General features: G+C 50.4%; 7 protein-coding genes across 7 annotated transcripts; 3 read left to right on the forward strand and 4 right to left on the reverse strand.

Annotated features, from left to right (window-relative positions):
• Nucleotides 1-653: 653 nt before the first annotated feature.
• On the forward strand, nt 654-4,661 carry N7455_004702 (uncharacterized protein; the record flags this gene model as incomplete). The annotated part of the gene is made up of 4 exons (XM_040956175.2): nt 654-727; nt 805-992; nt 1,053-4,568; nt 4,627-4,661. 4 exons carry the CDS (start codon nt 654-656, stop codon nt 4,659-4,661), a joined length of 3,813 nt encoding a protein of 1,270 aa, XP_040813353.2.
• Nucleotides 4,662-5,937: 1,276 nt separating this feature from the next.
• On the reverse strand, nt 5,938-8,014 carry N7455_004703 (uncharacterized protein; the record flags this gene model as incomplete). Its single annotated transcript, XM_040956207.2, has 4 exons — nt 5,938-7,182; nt 7,248-7,406; nt 7,471-7,730; nt 7,810-8,014. The coding sequence occupies 4 exons, from the start codon at nt 8,012-8,014 to the stop codon at nt 5,938-5,940; spliced, it is 1,869 nt and encodes a 622-aa protein (XP_040813318.2).
• A 562-nt stretch (nt 8,015-8,576) lies between these two features.
• On the forward strand, nt 8,577-9,983 carry N7455_004704 (pseudouridine synthase PUS4; the record flags this gene model as incomplete). The annotated part of the gene is made up of 2 exons (XM_040956211.2): nt 8,577-8,778; nt 8,827-9,983. The coding sequence occupies exons 1-2, from the start codon at nt 8,706-8,708 to the stop codon at nt 9,981-9,983; spliced, it is 1,230 nt and encodes a 409-aa protein (XP_040813355.2). The 5' UTR covers nt 8,577-8,705.
• Nucleotides 9,984-10,221: 238 nt separating this feature from the next.
• N7455_004705 (EBP2 family rRNA-processing protein) lies at nt 10,222-11,524 on the reverse strand. Its single transcript, XM_040956281.2, has 2 exons — nt 10,696-11,524; nt 10,222-10,620 (listed from the first exon to the last, which is right to left on the reverse strand). Exons 1-2 carry the CDS (start codon nt 11,456-11,458, stop codon nt 10,331-10,333), a joined length of 1,053 nt encoding a protein of 350 aa, XP_040813349.1. The 5' UTR covers nt 11,459-11,524; the 3' UTR covers nt 10,222-10,330.
• Nucleotides 11,525-11,752: 228 nt separating this feature from the next.
• N7455_004706 (heat shock factor-binding 1 family protein) lies at nt 11,753-12,146 on the forward strand (the record flags this gene model as incomplete). Its single annotated transcript, XM_040956325.2, has 3 exons — nt 11,753-11,830; nt 11,892-11,991; nt 12,061-12,146. 3 exons carry the CDS (start codon nt 11,753-11,755, stop codon nt 12,144-12,146), a joined length of 264 nt encoding a protein of 87 aa, XP_040813335.1.
• Nucleotides 12,147-12,443: 297 nt separating this feature from the next.
• N7455_004707 (protein disulfide isomerase family protein) lies at nt 12,444-13,917 on the reverse strand. Its single transcript, XM_040956161.2, has 2 exons — nt 13,318-13,917; nt 12,444-13,251 (listed from the first exon to the last, which is right to left on the reverse strand). The coding sequence occupies exons 1-2, from the start codon at nt 13,844-13,846 to the stop codon at nt 12,677-12,679; spliced, it is 1,104 nt and encodes a 367-aa protein (XP_040813280.2). The 5' UTR covers nt 13,847-13,917; the 3' UTR covers nt 12,444-12,676.
• Nucleotides 13,918-14,292: 375 nt separating this feature from the next.
• Nucleotides 14,293-16,870, reverse strand: N7455_004708 (MKT1 family protein; the record flags this gene model as incomplete). The annotated part of the gene is made up of 7 exons (XM_065604866.1): nt 14,293-14,382; nt 14,440-14,632; nt 14,694-15,172; nt 15,227-16,156; nt 16,219-16,316; nt 16,437-16,799; nt 16,864-16,870. 7 exons carry the CDS (start codon nt 16,868-16,870, stop codon nt 14,293-14,295), a joined length of 2,160 nt encoding a protein of 719 aa, XP_065461766.1.

Here is a 16,870-nt window from a genome sequence, read left to right on the forward strand (position 1 = left end):
TGTAAAGGGCATGTATTGCAATTAAGTACTTTGTATAAAGTAGATCGATATCTCAGTTCCGCTTTCGGAGGACGCCGAGGCGGAGAACAGCGGGAATTGTATTCTATGGTTTTCTAAGTTCTATTATATATTGTACTATTACTTTGTATATATTATACTAACTAGTTATACTATTATTAGTTAACTATAACTATATATTTATCATGTAGTTATTTCATATCTAGTTTAACAACATCCAACATTGACTTATTTCCTCTTGGATACATATGTACGATGTCAACAAGTTCATGCATTCCATGACAAAATGTACATTATGTACGACCTCTAGCTACGGAGTACATCCATGGATATGTACTTTGGTCTAAATGAAGACTCGGATATTTTAAATTGGGATAATCAAAAGGTGGAGCCAAATGTGAACATGTTCCCCCCCCCTGAGAAGAGTTCGCCTAAACCAACTTTGTTTTCATGAAACAAGCCAAATCTGGCACTGCGGCCTTGATTGGGCACATCGCGATCTTTAAGATCCGATCCCAAGTCAACTTTTAGTGTCTTTACCCGCTTTCTGGGGCCACATTTCCCTCCTATTCTCTCTTCTTCACATCCATTACCTTCGGCATTGCGCCTCTTCTGGCATCCATGCGGTCCACGCCATGTCTTTGAATGGGCTCGATACTGCCCCCGTCCTTGAAGCCTACCAAAGTGCCTTGGCCGACGCGGGCGGGTGGTGAGTACCCCCTTTCCCCGGTGTTTCAACTTGCGACACTTACATGAACTCCCGTCACTGACACCCCTATGTTTAAGGTTTCTACTACACTACATCGCAAGAGATGAGGTTGCCCTTCACGAACGAGGCACCGGCGGGGTGCCCGAGATCCGGAATGCCATTGAGGGCTACGAGGAATGCTCGCCGCTCTATGGCTTCCTTCAATACCGGCGCAGAAAAGTGATCATCCGCTACATGCCGGAGGGGTTATCCCGGCTCATACTAGGTATGCCCATCCAACCCCGGAGGGGTTTTTCCCCATAGAAATTGGTCTAATCTGTTCCAGCCCGAAGCAATGTCCAATTCCAGTCCGTCACCGACAAGTTCACCCCAAACGACACCGTACTGCCTCTATCCAAAGCCTCCGATCTCACCGAAAGCGCCTTGTCCTCCGCTTGTCTCCTCCATACCGCTTCGACCTCAATTACCTCTTCTTCGAGCTCTCTTCGCCGCCGTCGGCTGATGGAAATCACGGAAGATGCCGAGGAAAATGGCACAAAAGATGAAGCACCGAAACCAATCCCACCTCCCCAGTCGGAGGCCCGACACAGACCAAGGAGCGTTAAGTCGGAAGCTACCCTCGTGCCGTCGCCCATTGAACCCCCGGTCCCCGTGGAACCAGAACTACCCCCGATATCACCAGAAAGCGAAAAGGCATCAGTCGATCTCATGCCACCTCCATCCCGGGCGAGCTCCAGAGCCACAATCTCCCGAGGAAGTCCCATCGAACCACAATCAGCAACAATGTCCCCCAAATCCATAAAATCAGATCGCTCTCGCTCCAGTTCCAGGTACCGAACGATCTTGGATGAATTCCCTCGTCCCTCGGAAGAGGCCCGGTTGTCCACCCAATCCAGCCGGCCCTCACTCCGAGATTTGGAACGGGCCGCGGGATACACCCCCAAGGTTAAGTTGGGACCCCGACCGTCCGTGGATAGCAGTGGAAGACCCCGCACAGCAGGCAGTTCTCGAAATGTAGACCAGCGCCCCGTGGCCTCCCTGCCGACAAATATGCGCACTTCTTCTGTGCGGAAGCAAAATGGTGATGCACCCCGCCCTCGATCTCAGGGGAGCACTTTCGCAACTAAGCCCACCAGTCGTGTCCCGCCAGTCCCACCTTTGCTGGTTCCACCCCCCTCCATTCCTATTTCGAGACCTCAACTTTCCCCTGGCGCAAAATCTCTTGGTGCGTTGTCGACCTCCTCGGGATTGACCCCTGAGAAAGAACGTTTGATGAAGGCTTTGCAACAAAGGAAAAAAAATATGGCCAAGCGTGCGGAGGAAACGAAGAAGAAGCAAATCTCGGAGCAAGGAGAGCTCAAACCAGTGAAGGATATTGCCAAGGATCTGGATGACGATAAAGAAAATCTCATTCAGATTCACTATCCTGATTCTGAAATGCTGCTGTCGGAGCCGGAGACAATTCAACAAGATCAACAGGAGCTTCATTCGGCCACGTCACCCGTACCTCTTGAGGTCGCCCCTGAGCTTGTTCCCGAATCTATTCTTGAAACCGCCTTCGAGCCTGTTCATGACTCCACTCTTGAAATTGTCTCCGCGTCTGTTCCTGAGACCATTGTTGAATCCGCTCCTGGGCCTGTCGAGGCAGTTGCTGAGCGCATTCCCGAACCTGCTCCTGGGTCTGTTAGCCCAACGCCCGAGGCTGTCCTCGCGCCCGCATTCGAGCCTGTTGATGATTACAGTCTTGAACTTTCCCGCGAACCCGTCTCCGAGGCCATTGTTGAATCCGCTCCCGAGCCTGTCGAGGCATTTGCTGAGCCCCTTTCTGATATTGCCCCTAAGACCGTTGACTCGAATTCCGAGGCTGTCCTCGAACCAGCCGCCGAACAAACTGTTGAGTCTGCTATGACGCCTGAACTAGAGCAGCCCTCGGAGCCTCTTGAGGCTGAATCAGGACCGATCGCTGATCTACCTCCTGCTAACGCCGATGATGGGTCCTTGCATATGGGCGTAGGTGCCGACAGTCCTATCACAGCAGATTGCGCTGCCACACCTTTAGATACTGTTAAGGCAGAAACGCTGCAGACACCCCCTGAGGATGAAACACGCACTGAGCACGAGGTCTCCGCAATCCCTGGTCTCGCCCCACCTACCTTTAATCTTGGTGTTCCCCTCCAAAATGAGCCTTCGGGTGCCCAACGACCTGATTCAGGGGACGTCCCCGAAACCCCTCTCGAAATTTCGCCAGTTGCAGATGTGCCAACTGACGAGCCTTCTGAGGTGGTTATCTCATCAGAGGTCCTCGAGGCGGTTCCTCCTTCCTCTCCCCCCTCCATTACCCCTCCAGAAAGCACTGGCACGGAAACCCCAACCGCCCCCGTTTTTGTCTCAATCGAGGCGGATGAGCCAACCCCTGATCACCCAATTTCCGAGAAAGCCGAGCCTCTTACCCTGGATCAGAGGCGCAGGGTCCACCTGGAGCCTATTCAAGTGCCCACTCTAGAGTTCTCGGACGACGACAACCTCCTTTCCGACGATTCATTCATGGAGGAATTAACCTCGGCTACTGTTCAGGAGGCCAGACCAGTATCTGTGAAATCTCCCAACGGTGTCGATCACGCCTGGAGGAATTCACGCGCGGTCTCTAGCCCATTCTCAATGGGTTCATCGTCGGGTATGCAAGCTCTCGCAGTGGGGCGGTCCATTTCTAGCTCTCACTCTGAAAATGGCCCGTCTACGCCGGTACTCATGGCCAAGAAGATCAACGTCTCCTCTGGAATTTCTAGTCGTATCAAGGCTCTTGAAAAGTTCTCGAGCCGCGAAGGCACTCCCTTGGGTGCGAGTCCGGCGGTAGGTGGGCCATCAGCCTCCTCGTCTTTCGAGAACCTTCGCAAACGCGCATCCATCTCGTTGCCCAGTGGGAACCAAGAAAGCACTCCACCAAGCACAATGCATTCTGCTCACGTCCCTGACCACTTTACGCGTGCGCCGAGCCTGAGTCGACACAGCCGTCAGGTGTCTGTGGACGTTACGCGCCCAACTAGCTCTGTTTCTGTGAAAGCCCGTATCGTGCGCGATGCAGATATCTCTCCCGGGTCTTCCGGACTTGAGCCCTCGGAGTCCGATGTTGTCAAGCTTCAGGCTAGTCCTTTGACTGTGGAGCATGAGACAGCAGAGGCGCCACTCCCTCAGGTCTCGCCCATCGAGCCTGCCAGCCTTCCCCAGGACCGAAGCCCGTCAATTTCATCTACTACATCTAGTCGCCAAACGACGTCTCGCCCCGGCAGCCGTCCGGACAGCCGTCCCGGAAGTCGCCCCTCTCTCCCCTCGCGCTCTAGGACTGATGACAGCGTCCAATCCGCCTCTTCCACATCCGAGGATAAGAAGATGTCTCGCACCTCGCGACTCATGCGCCGTATGTCATCGATCACATCCAACTCTCGCCGCAGCATTATCGGAGCCCTCAGTTCGCCAGTCAAGGAAGAGGAGCATGTTCCCGCCTCCACAAATGGGTCTATTAAGGCTCCAGGGTCTACTAGCTCGCGTACTTCAGAACCCATTGACATTGGCGAAGTAAACGTCCAGTTCCCAGAAACTCTTCTGTGGAAGCGTCGGGTCATGCGCATCGATGAACAGGGATACGTTGTTCTCACGCCCGGCACCAACGATGCCACCACTCGTAACATGACTAAACGTTACCATCTCACTGAGTTCCGCACTCCTTGTCTTCCTGATGAAGACATGCAGGAATTGCCCAACACCATCTTGCTCGACTTCCTAGATGGAAATACGCTTCAGTGTGCTTGTGAATCCAGACAGGGACAAGCTTCCGCTCTTCAGAGTAAGCGATCGCATTTTCTTCCAAATTCCAAGAAATAAATAACTAATCATCTATACAGCTCTCATCGAGGCTCACAGTGCCCACCAGCAATAATCCTCCCAATTGGTCAAAGGACAGGACTCCTCACGCCGATAATCCTGTCTTCCATACTTTCATTCTCTTCGGGCCTTCGTCGCCCACCCTTTTTTTTTCCTTTTCCTTTCCCAACTACACACACGCATCTTGCTAAACCTCCGACATCTATTTCTTATCTCTCTTCTTACAATCCTCTCTGTATCTCTATATCTTTACTCTCTCTCTCTTATCTCTCAATCCGGTGTGCATGTGTTGTGATATATGTGGCGTGTTCTTGGTATACCCCTCCGAGTCAAAAGAGTTTCTCTTTCTCTTTTCTTTTTTTCCCACTTCTCTCAATACAAATCTACTGTTCTTCGCCATGTACAGACAGACAGTATTTTTTTTTTTTGCCCCTCCTTTTTGATCACTTTTCTTAATTGGCTTTTTGCTCTTGCATACACATTCTATGTCTTTGCATAGAATGTTGGTGTTCTATTCAATACACTGTGTTCTCTTCCTCTTCTTCTTCTCTTGGCTTACTTCTAGAACCTTTTATTCTAATATGTTTTCTGCTTGCTATCTCGGTGCATACTAAAGTTGGAATGTGTATTTGACACATGTTCAAGACTTGTGCTGACTGCTAGTAATACATTGGATTTCGGGGTAGTGCGATCGGTTTCGGAGGAGACAAGTAGACGCAAGATACTACCATATTCTTCCCTAACCAGACGATGAAACAAAAAGGAGAGAATATATATCGACGGCTATACATAGAAAAGTCTCTTGCACAGAGTATGCCTTTTTACTGCCTTCGTATACACTTATAAAGACATCCAAACTTGTCTCATTTGTGCTATTTCAAGCTCTGTCCTACTTTGGGCGGGGGTATCAAGTAGAAGAAATAAAAAGCCCAATCCGAAAGAATCAGCAAATCAAAGTGTCCATCAAACAAACCCCTAGGGCTGCGCATGTCTAGCAAATTCATTCTGCAGGAAAAATTCTCTCCGTTCGGTCCCTTCTGACGCCAACCGCCTTATTTCAACCAGCGTCGGGTAAAGCTTGAAATTTGTGGGTATCTCTGTCCGCAAAGAAAATCGTTAGACAGTATTCCTGAAAGCTGCAAATAAGAAGCAATTTGATAACATACTTGGGAGGAGGGCTTTCCAAGTGTAGCGCTGTGTTCATCCACTGGCTCTGTCGATTTTTGTAATCATCAAAGTCCAGCAATGTGAGGTCTTGATTGTTCACCCGTGTTTTCGATTTCCGATGAACGTCGTGGCACATAACGATCGTTAATTTCAGGATGATCAGATCAGGTATAACCGTTCGCAAGGTCCTCGAGCTCCTGATCTTCATCATCCTCTTCATCCTCGTCATTCTCCTCCTCTAATCCCTCGGCCCCTGGAATAGATGTCTCTCCATCTAGGGGATGTTCGCCATTTTGAGCCGTGCTATTCTCTTTAGTAGAATAGAACTCCGGGAATGCAGCCCGCATTTGCAACACATGCGCATCAACGACATATTGCATGAGGTTGCTGACGGGGAAGGAAGAATGCATGCGTTTCTCAGATTCCATCAATTCGACCTTCATCTGCATCTCCCACTCGTGCTCTCCGGCATGGTCGCCAACAAGCTTCTTGCGCTCGATTTTGTCGGTCATCGAAATCACCTTCTCGCATCCGGGCATGCGACAGGTCCAGGTATCAGATGTCTCGTCGGTGGATTCTTCAATTTCCTGTGGCGTATCTGGGGTTGGATCCCGCTCTGGGGTCTGAGGACTTTGGTGTAATGGCGATGAAGATACGGGGGGAGTCTGGAGTTTGTCTTTTTTGTTATTGTCCTTGAACAGGCTCTTCATAAGAGAGGAGCCGGCGCCGTTCGAGGCTGACAAGAACGAGCGAGTCCGAGGCTTTGTGGCCGAGAATGGATCTCGGATTAATTCATGGCCACGGGTTTTGCTGGGTGTTTCGATTTCCTCGATATCGTCGATTTCATCGGCGTCCTCTTGGTCCTCCTCGTCGTTGGATTCGACTGTCTGCTGGTTTGTGGAGGCATTGCGGTTTCGCTTGCCGGTCACTTTGTTGGAGACTGTGTGGACCTTTGGACGAAGCACGGATTTCTGGGTCCGGCCGTACCGTTCATCGTCGCTGGATTCCTCCTGCGAATCCAGGGGTGTTAGGAGTGAGGCTGGCAGAGGAGCGGATTTCGTGGATGCATGTGTGAGTTCCCTATGAATGACATAGCGAGGCCATCTAAATTCTTCTTCGTCCATCATTTCCAGCACGGCGCTTGCCCTGATGGCAATGATTTTCTGGGCATCTTCGTTGCTGAAAGAGAATCGTTCTGCCAAACGTTCTCCTAGGAGGTCAATATGCAGGCGACGCTTTGCCAAGTGACCTTCTTCTCTGAGGTCCTTAAGCAACTGGTAAATGGCATCGGCTTGTGATTTTGAGATTGCTACAGGCTGGTGTCGAGGAGTTGCCACTTCTGGTTCTTGGGGTTCGCTTTCGCTTTCCTCAGAGGGCGAAAGTTCTTCCATCAGCCTATTATAATCATCCTAGGCTTATTATCAGTACATGTATTCCTATAGGCTATTGTAAATGAAGGTGCTTCTTTGCTTACATGAAATTGGCGACGCAGGTGGACGAAGACGTTCGTCTTCTTCCATTCCACATCTGCATCCTCTTGAATCATGCACCGAAGCAAGAAGGTAGCGTGTGTCGCAAAGACCTCAGCGGACTGTTCTCGAGTCTCACATGAGCCATATGTGTGGTAAGTGTACTAAGAGTGGATGCATATTAGGACTCAGTTTGTATAGCATGTACCCCACAATCGAAAGACTCACTTGTTCACAGAGACTCCTAAAAGAGGGATTGATCTGTCTTTTCCCCTGCTGATGCTTATCGACTAGGAAATACAGCATATCGATGGCCTGAACCATGCGATTGTAGGTAGGTGTGAAACCCTTGGCGGGCGAAATGATGTCGTACCAGCCCGCTTTACCAGCAACCCAGAGCTCAATGCTCTTATCTTCGGTTTGGCCGTAGGCATAGTGTGTAACTTCGTCAATAATAATGCGCTTAGGAGGGTTGTCCGGGTTGAGTACTAGTGAGCGAGTGACTGGTCAGCAAGCTGCTTGATAAACGTGCATTGATAACGGGCTTGTAATTGCATCGATACACACCTAAGTGTTCCTGATCCTCACGAAGTGGCTCTAAGCAGCCGATAACTTGCACTGGGTTCTGCTCGGTGGCATCCAGTAGATTTGCATATAGCATCTTCCCAGGCTTTAGGACCTTCACATCGGTCAGGCCGAACTCCCACCAATCGTTCTCATCGGTAATAGAGGGATCGGTGGGAGCTAGGACGGTTTCTTCGCGGGACGTCATGGTGGAATTGGCATGGTGGGTGTTGAGGATAATGTATGTAGAGGTGGTAAAAGGTAGGTGAGGTTAAGTCACTGAGGATATGAAAGCAAGAAGAAGGTGACCTGGTATGGAATCTTGTAGTTGTCAACAGTCGAAGTCATCGACCAGTAAATTACAGATACAATGAGTTACCCGCAATTAATTACAGGCTTCTGCCTGATTTACCGGGAATTCAGGATTACGTAATATGGGATTCAACCTTCCAGGTCCAACTGTATAGAATCAAACTAGTTCATAGCTGTAAGAAGTATCAATTACTATCCTATACATATGTAGTTAGCATAGTACAGAGAAGACCATCGCGACAATGGTGTCCTGAATTGCCTTAATTATTAAATGGGAATTTAATTATAATCTTGGCTTTCACTCTTATGTCGTAGGTCGATTATCCTCCATCTGCTCTTAAGGCAAAAAAAATAATATGAAAAATGGCATTTCGAAGGACATTAAAATACATGATACTGAGGTCTTTTCCTGTGTATAGTACTGTAATATCTATAGATATTCCCATTGATGATCTGAACCCCTATATATCAATCATATCACAATCAAAGGGCAATCACCTTGTCCTAAAGAACTGCCGTAAAGGCGGGAGCCAGATCTCTACCAAAATAACATTTTTTCCATTTTGGTTCGACTCCCATCTCTCCAGATGCCATTCCCTCCAGGTTTTCGCCTTTTTCGCAACACAATGTCTGGCGAGAAGATCCTCGAAGGCGTATTCGGTGAGCCTGACTCCTCCTAAAGCAAAGACCTCGATCTAACTTCAACAGCCGTCCACAAGCCGCAAGGCGTAACCTCCGCCGACGTGATCCGCACTTTGCAAAAACACTTCAACCCCTCCAACACATTCAGACCATGGCTAGAAGAGGAACGCGCCCGCCGCGACCGTGAGAGCCAATTCCAGCGCAAACGCCGTCGCCACCAACGCCTCGACGTGAAGATCGGCCACGGCGGAACCCTAGACCCGCTCGCGACAGGCGTGCTCATCACCGGAATTGGAAAGGGCACAAAGTCCCTCCAGGATTTCCTGGCCTGCACCAAGAGCTACGAGACCATTGTGACCTTCGGCGCCGAGACGGATACCTACGACCGCCTTGGAAAAATCGTGCGTCGCGCGCCCTACGAACATATCACGCGCGAGGCAGTCGAGAAGGCGCTCGAACAGTTCCGTGGTAATATCATGCAGAAGCCGCCCATTTTCTCTGCTTTGCGGGTTAATGGAAAGAAGCTGTACGAGTATGCGCGCGAGGGCAAGGTCCCGCCGATTGAGATTAAGCACCGGCCTGTTGAGGTTTTGAACATGGAGATTATGGAGTGGTACGAGCCTGGCACACATGAGTACAAATGGCCCGAGGAGGAGATGACTGGTGATGAGAAGGCTGTTGCTGAGAAGCTTCTTGATCAGGAAGCTTCCGCACCTGAGCCAGCGGCCGAGGGTGACGCTACGAGCCAAGTTCCCGAAGCTTCTTCTACCAAGCGGAAGTCGCCACCCCCGGCGGATGAGGTGAAGGATGATAGTGCGGAGGCTACTAAGAAGCAAAAGGTGTCCGAGACCGAGGCGGCACCTGCTGCTGCTGCTGCTGCACCTGAGCCTACTGCCCCCGAACCTGCTACCACAGAGGTCCCTGTTGTTCCTGCAGAGGAGCCTAAGCCCCAGCCTCCGGCGGTGAAGATCAAGATGACTGTTACATCGGGCTTCTATGTCCGCTCGCTGGCACATGATCTGGGTAAAGCTGTTGGTAGCTGTGCTCTGATGAGCGAGCTAGTGCGCAGTCGTCAAGGTGACTATGAACTCTCCCCCGATCAGGTTCTGGAGTACAAGGACCTTGACGCTGGCGAAGAGGTCTGGGGACCGAAGGTGGAGAAGTTCCTGACAGAGTGGGAGGAGAAGAGAGCTGCCAAGGCTGAAGCTGAAGCAGCTCAATAGACTACAGTGTCGCTAAAATGATATAGCATTTGTATATAGACGTGCTATCTGTAATATCAACCCAATTCAATGTACTATGTATTATATCTTGCATTATATGTAACACCTAGGTATGTACCTAGGTAGTTAGCGTATAATATCTACAACCCGAAACCATTCATTTTTGGAGCTCACCTCGTGTCGCTTTCATAGTTCAGCTATAGCTACAAAGTCTCACATTCGCAAGTCATAGAGATAATAAATCAAAACTGCCATTTTTTGGTTATCCAGACCCAAGCGAGAAAAAATAATTACATGATGCACGATACAAATGCAATGTCACAACATAACCCATCAAGTTAAAACGATTAGTTGCGTCCCTTGGCTTGGACTCTCTTGCTCTTGCCGGGTCGCTTTGCGCCAGCCTTCATCTTCTTAGCGGAGAAGTTGCTCAGATCACCACTGGACGCGGCATCACCGCTCTTAGCATGACGCTTCTTGCCTCCGAATCCGAACTTGGCGTCCTTCTTCTGGCGCTTCGAGCCACCGGGGCCATCACCACGGCTACGCTTCTTCTCGGGCTGGGTAGCCTCATCAATAGCAATGTCGAACATATCATTGGCGTCATCGGTAGGGGCAGAGCCGTCAGCCTTGCGCTCTGTGTGGAAAAATCAGGTTAGCGACTGCGAAACTCATAGAAAGATATCAAAAGTAAAACAAAGTGGAAACATACTCTTCTTGAGGGTGTTGATCTTCTCCAACATATCGCGCTTCTCCTTGTGCCTCTGCTGCAACTTGGAGTTCTGGACTTGCTTTCCGAACTTCTTAAGATCACGCTGGCGACGCGCCTCAGCAGAAGCCTTCTTGCCAGCAGCCTCCTCGTAAAGCTTCTTCTTGATCAAGCTCATGTGCTCATCGTTCTTCACCATCTCCGCGAAGTAATCGCCCGGCCGTGTGAAGGGAATGCCATCCTTCTTCAGCAGACCACGGGCCTGGGTAGCAGCAGCCTGGCAGACCTTGTAGAAGGCCAATTCACGGTTCAGATCGTCATTGGCGTCTTCGACCTCGATCGGCTCTTTCGAGACTATGGAGTTGTGCTCTGAGAATGGGGTGTTGGGGCCAATGAAGGAAATGCGCTTGAGGGCGGAAAGGATAGCGGCAGAGTTGTTGATTGTCAAACGTTGGTGGGGAACGACATCTTCACGCTCGTCTTCTTCAAGGTCGGAGAGCGGGATGTCTTCTTCCTCTTCCTCCTCATCTTCCATCTCCTCGTCCTGGTCGACCTCTTCCTCTTCTTCCTCTTCGGCGTCAGAGCTGGCGGCCTTCTCTTCCTCCTTCTCCTTCTCCTCCTCCACAACCTTGTCCTCGGGGGCGGCAGTAGTCTTCTTCGCCTTCTTTTTTTCCGCGGTCTTGATCAATTTCTTCTGCTTCTCGGCGTCAAAGTCGCGGCCCTTGTGGGCATCGAGAGCCTGGAGTAACTTGCTGCGCTTGCCCATTGTTGCTTTGTGTTAAAATACAAAGAGAAATTTGTATTTTGTGTAATGTGAAAGGGATTGAAAAAGAGGAAAGCAACTTGCTATCAAACCCGCATCAGAGAATCCACGGGATTTTTTTGAAATTGCACCAGTCCTGATCAGGCTAGCGCCGCCGATAAGACCACGCTAGTCCACACATAGCAATATCCCGGAAATACACATGACCCGATCCCTTATCGAGTCCACCGCCCTGTCAACTGTCTTTCTGTCTCTAGATGTCCCATACAGTCTGTACAGCGATTGCATAGTCTCACAATGGTTGACGATTCCAAATCCCCTTCTCCAGACAAGCTGTCTCCCCTACCAGAGGGGGAGTCTCTCCTATCCCAACCGGTATTTACCCTCCACAATCTTCAACCCCCACTTATCGCCCTCACCAACTAAATATCCCCAGAACTCCGATGCCCAAGGCCAGCTTACCGCAGCCGTGGACGATCTGCTCAATGAACTCCAGAGCAAATTCGACAATGTTTCTACGGAGATGTTCGGGAAACGTGAGTCGCCACAATTATCCTCCGCTATCACATACCTGCGACGACATACTAACCTATGTTTATACGCAGTGGATGACATGACCAAGCGGCTTGATGAGCTAGAGGCGTCTCTAGCTGCATCTTCTGGTGCCGGCGCCCCGAGTCAGGCAAAATAAATACGCACGCTTTCTACCCATACTCCGACTTTTTGCATTCTGCATTCTTTTTTCACGTGGCGTTTTTGGCGGGAGAGCAATGAGCGCTGCATTTTTGGACTGTCCAGCTCTGCTGAACCCCTGTACCAATAACCCAACACATACTTTACTTATGGCATACATGATGCTTTCTGCATTGAACGGCCATGTAACTGGCCTGTGTCTGGTTCTGATACTTATGCTTTTACGATTTCATAGATACCCTACAATCAAACGAGGATACTCATACAGAAGAACCATATTTCTTTATTCAGTGGCGTGGATCTAGTTCATATATCACATAGACATTTTTGAAAGCGTAAGCCTCGAAGTTGGTACTCAATTCGTACAATATACAGGCATCAAGCCGATATTTTCGTATACAATTCAATACATTTCCATTGAATCCATGGTTTGTAGCAGTCCCCGTCCTCCGTGTAGAATCACAGTGACTACAGCCTTAAGCCAATAATCCAAGAGGAACAATACAAACATCCAGAAATAAGAAGCGCTTAAAGCTCATCGCGCTTATCCTGGCCAACAAAGCGCTGGAGGATGTTGCTGCGAGAGAGGATATCATCCAACTTCTCGGGGGCAGAGCCACCCTTGGCCAGGATCTTGCGGAGACGAGTGAGCTCCTTGACAGCATAGCCCTCGTTCTTGCTCAGCTTATCAGCAGCCTTGACATAGTACTCAGCGTACTTGTCGGGCAGACCCTTGGCGGCCTTCTTAACCTCAGTCACGAGCTTGTCGAACTTCTGCGCAGCAACGTTCTCAGTAACAATCTCGTCCAGAGCGGCGATGGTTCCGGCCAAGTTGTCAAGACCACCACCGACGGCACGGTGGGTACCAGCCTTCTCGTTGATGAACTTGACAAAGGCCTCCTCGGAGCGGGCGCCGGAGTAAGGCACGGCCTCGGTGGAGCCCTTGGGGAAGAACTTAATGGTAGGGAATCCGGTGACACCCTGCTCCTTGCTCAAGGCACGGGAGTTCTCAGCTTCGGCGTCAACCTTAGCGATAACGACGTTGGACTCGAGGGCGAAGTCGTTGGCGAGGGTTTCCCAGGTAGGAGCGAGGGTCTTGCAGTCTAAATTAAGGACGAACAATTAGCAAAACAGACCAGAGGCAGTTCAATTGGAGAAAATCAACTCACGTCCACACCACGGCGCAGTGAAAGCAACCAGCACATGCTTATCTCCACCAACAACAGTCTTGAAAGAAGCATCGTTCAGCATCTCAACGTTGCTGACCACCTTCTGCGCGCTAGCGCTACGAGGCTTGATGCCGGTCTTCTCGGTGACGAATGCGGTCAGGCTCTCGAGATCACGGCCGCCATTGTACTCCTCGGGCTTGTCGCTCTTTCCGTCGAACCACTTGACAGTAGGGAAGCCCTGGATACCGAAGCGCTTGCCCAGCGAGCGGTTCTCATCGGCGTCAACCTTGGCGATGGTGACCTTGTCTTCAGCGAAGGCGAAGGTCTGCGCAAGCTCCTCGTAAACTGGGGCGAGGGTCTTGCAGTGGCCACACCAGGGGGCGAAGAATTCGACCAGCGCGGGCTTGCCGGCCAGGACGACTTCGTCGAAGTTGGTGGGGATTAGGTCTTTCACTGCGGAGTTGCTTGCAGTGGCGAAGCCGCTGAGGGTAGAGAGGGCTCCGAGGAGCAAGAAGCTCAAGCGTGCCATTGTGTATATGGATTTATGTGTGAGTATACTTTCGGGGAAAGTATGAGTTCACAAAAGAAATTGGATGACGGAGTTGGAGCTCGGGGAGGCGATGACAAACAAAGCCGAAGAGGCCACTTGGTGACTCCACAGCTCCGCAGATCCATCTACTTCCAAGGCTGACATCTATCATACGACATCCATGGATAATACTATAGGTTCTTCCGTTATGCTGTGTTTCTAATTATTCTCCTTTTGGGTAATATCGGGTTTCTTGTTCGTTTTCTTGATTTGTTTTGTCTCTGTTGCTACCTGGGTAGTTAGTAATACACTGGATAATTGCCCCCAGTATCGCATTTCCTTGGGGAATATTGGAACTGTTGGCATAAACTTCAATTGCAAGCTGCGCTTGTTAACCCAGAATCCCCGCGGTTGTTGATTGGTGTCGTTGGCAAAGTTTTCCCATCTCATCGTCTCTCTGCCAGCCATTTGTTTGCGTCTTCCCAGAACTTTGCTTCCTTGAACTCCTTGCCCGTACTCTGTGTGCCTGCGTAAACCTATCTTGATAATCAGCTTTTGGTCAAGGTAAAGATTCAACATCGGGCGATACGAACCGCATCCCACAGCTTGAATGCCAAATCCAAGTTTCCAATAAAGCTCTCGCTGTGTTGGAACCATTCCTTGCCCTTCGCCTTCACATCCGATCGAGCCTCAGGCGAGGTCGGATTTGCCTGTAGGGGTAGGTCGTCGAGGTAGGTCCGAACCGCAATTCCAAGTCCACAGTCGTTATCATCAATAAAGGGAAGCCTAAGAGAATAGGTTAGAACAACAATCCAGATACAGTATAGCTAGTCTAGAAGGAACATACTTGATAGCCATCTCAGTCCAGTCGTTGCGGTCCCGATCAGCGTCACCACTGAGCAGCAGACCAGCCAGTACCACCTCAATCAGATTTCTCAGTGCAGAGCGCACCTCGGAAATCAAAGAGCGGTAGGAAAGAAGCTGACGGCTAAGAGGTCCAGAATATCCAATGCTCTTGTGCTGAAGCTTGGCAACGCAGGCAACACGCGAAACCAACATATTGAAGGTCTTGTCGTCTTCGGACCCTCTCATGGGACCGCCAGATACATGTGAAAACCAGTTCTTGGTGTTGAGCAGGCCCAAACGAATCATCTCAATGGCAATGAATATAGATTCCTCGAGGTTGTCCGCAGGATCGATAGCTGATAATGCCTGGACTAAACACTGGCCCCAAGGGGTGAGCCTGTGCTTGTCGTCGACGTATCCACGTAGTTGCAGGAAGCGCCACGTAACATTAGATAAGATATCCTCTTGCGATGAAAGGACCTTCGGAATCTGTTAGTTATCGAAAGCAACGTCAGATCTATGGGCAAAACTTACAGGTGTTTCTTTATTAGCAAATGACTTGGACACAAAGTCGGAGTCGGTTAAGCTCTGGACGGCAAACTTAAAGGATCCACGCGGCGCCTGGAGCTTCTTGATACTTTCGGGGAATTGTTCTCCGTGGATCTTCCAGGGATGGATGGTGTCTTTGACTGATGGGATACCCTTAAGGTTGATCGACCGCTCCGAGTTCTCATCGAACCACGGGCGGATCCGAATGACTTTAGTTTGGTAGAATCGATGAAGCGAGTTTGCCAGAAGGCAAATTGACTGAGTGCGGACGGGTGTCAAAATTTCACCCACGAGCTGGCGGTAAATCTCGGTGTCTTCGGTACCCAACGGTAGCGAGATGCGAACTTCGCCAGTTGTGAGGAAGTTGGGTACGTCAGCTCCAATGATACCTTTAGAAAGATAAAAGTACAGCTCCTCCGGGAGGCGCTGCCCAATAAGCTCATGCATATCTGACGAGGTGTTCTCTGGATCCATGGGACCGACTCGACCTTCCACGTCAATGTAGACATGGTGCTTCACAATCATATACGCTCGCTTATACAGATCCGCGTATTGAAGCTCCTGCATACGGCGATCCTCTTCAAATTGGGCACAAAGTGTCAATGCACTGCGTCCAGCTGCGTTGAACATCGGCAACGCATCACGGATGGTGGGGCTTTTGCCGGGGTAAGCAGGGTTCTCGAAAAGTGGGAGGGAACGAAGGAAAGGGGATCCCAGTAGTAAACAGAAGTCCAAGAATTGTTCATTGGAAAGCCGACCCAGCTCCTCCTGGCAGGTTTGCTTCGTGATCCAGAAGAATTGCGCGGGCTCGGTGTCGATACGGGTGACCAGCTTGTCAAGGTCAAACAAGAGGGCTTCTGAGGGGGCAAAAACAGCGTCGACCACAGGGTTGCTACCACGGGCGAGGTAGGAGAGCTGTTCGGAGAAGTTGGTTAGCACTGAACAATCCAACCATGGCGCATAGGGTAGGCACTCACCTGAGCCGCGGCGCTGTATGGCGCTACGATGAATTCCACTCCGTTCTGGGCCAGAATCCGTTGCAGGAACTTGAATAGGGTCTCCGGGGGCGGGGTTCCTGAGGGTTTGGTTGTGTCAGCGGGTAATGAGAAGCTTCGCTGTGCGAAATAGTAACGATAAGGGCTCGACGGGTCCGTGACTGGGGAGAGTTCGTAATAAACATAGTGGGATATCATACCAGCACTGCTGAAGGCATCAACCACCTGGTCTGCTTGTTGCTGGTCGTAAAGTTCCCAAGCTTGTTCGAATGAACGCGACGCTGCGGGCTGAGTGCGGTGCTCTTTCTTGCCGAAATCCAATCCATTGAAGACGAAGATGGTACCGACTCCCAGGTTCTTGAAAGTCTGCAATTCCTTCTCGATGTTGGTCCTCAAGGCGAACGGGAATCCGCCTAGTGCGCCTAGCAGCGCTTCCCGGGTTGACTGGTTCACGAGGTGTTGGTTGATGTAGTGGGACGCATCGATGCCGACAACGGCGCCCTTCAACGCGGAGAGGGGCAGGGACTGGGTGCGGCCGATGACCCATTCATCGAGAGGACGGACTAGTCATGGAGATAGAATGTTAGCTGATGCGATTGCGGATTGTGGAGCTTTGGTATGGCGTACTCGGCAT

This window comes from Penicillium solitum (genome assembly GCF_028829755.1).
Source record: "Penicillium solitum strain IBT 25940 chromosome Unknown utg000003l_segment0_segment0, whole genome shotgun sequence".
In the NCBI taxonomy this organism is placed as follows: Eukaryota; Fungi; Ascomycota; class Eurotiomycetes; order Eurotiales; family Aspergillaceae; genus Penicillium; species Penicillium solitum.

Excerpts from the sequence above, each read along its gene's own strand:
- N7455_004705 (XM_040956281.2), bottom strand. The coding sequence starts at position 11,458 with ATGGGCAAGCGCAGCAAGTTACTCCAGGCTCTCGATGCCCACAAGGGC. Across the intron at positions 10,621-10,695 it reads GATCAACACCCTCAAGAAGA|AGCGCAAGGCTGACGGCTCT; the intron begins GTATGTTTCCAC and ends TTTTCCACACAG.
- N7455_004707 (XM_040956161.2), bottom strand. The coding sequence starts at position 13,846 with ATGGCACGCTTGAGCTTCTTGCTCCTCGGAGCCCTCTCTACCCTCAGC. Across the intron at positions 13,252-13,317 it reads CACTGCGCCGTGGTGTGGAC|ACTGCAAGACCCTCGCTCCT; the intron begins GTGAGTTGATTT and ends TCCTTAATTTAG.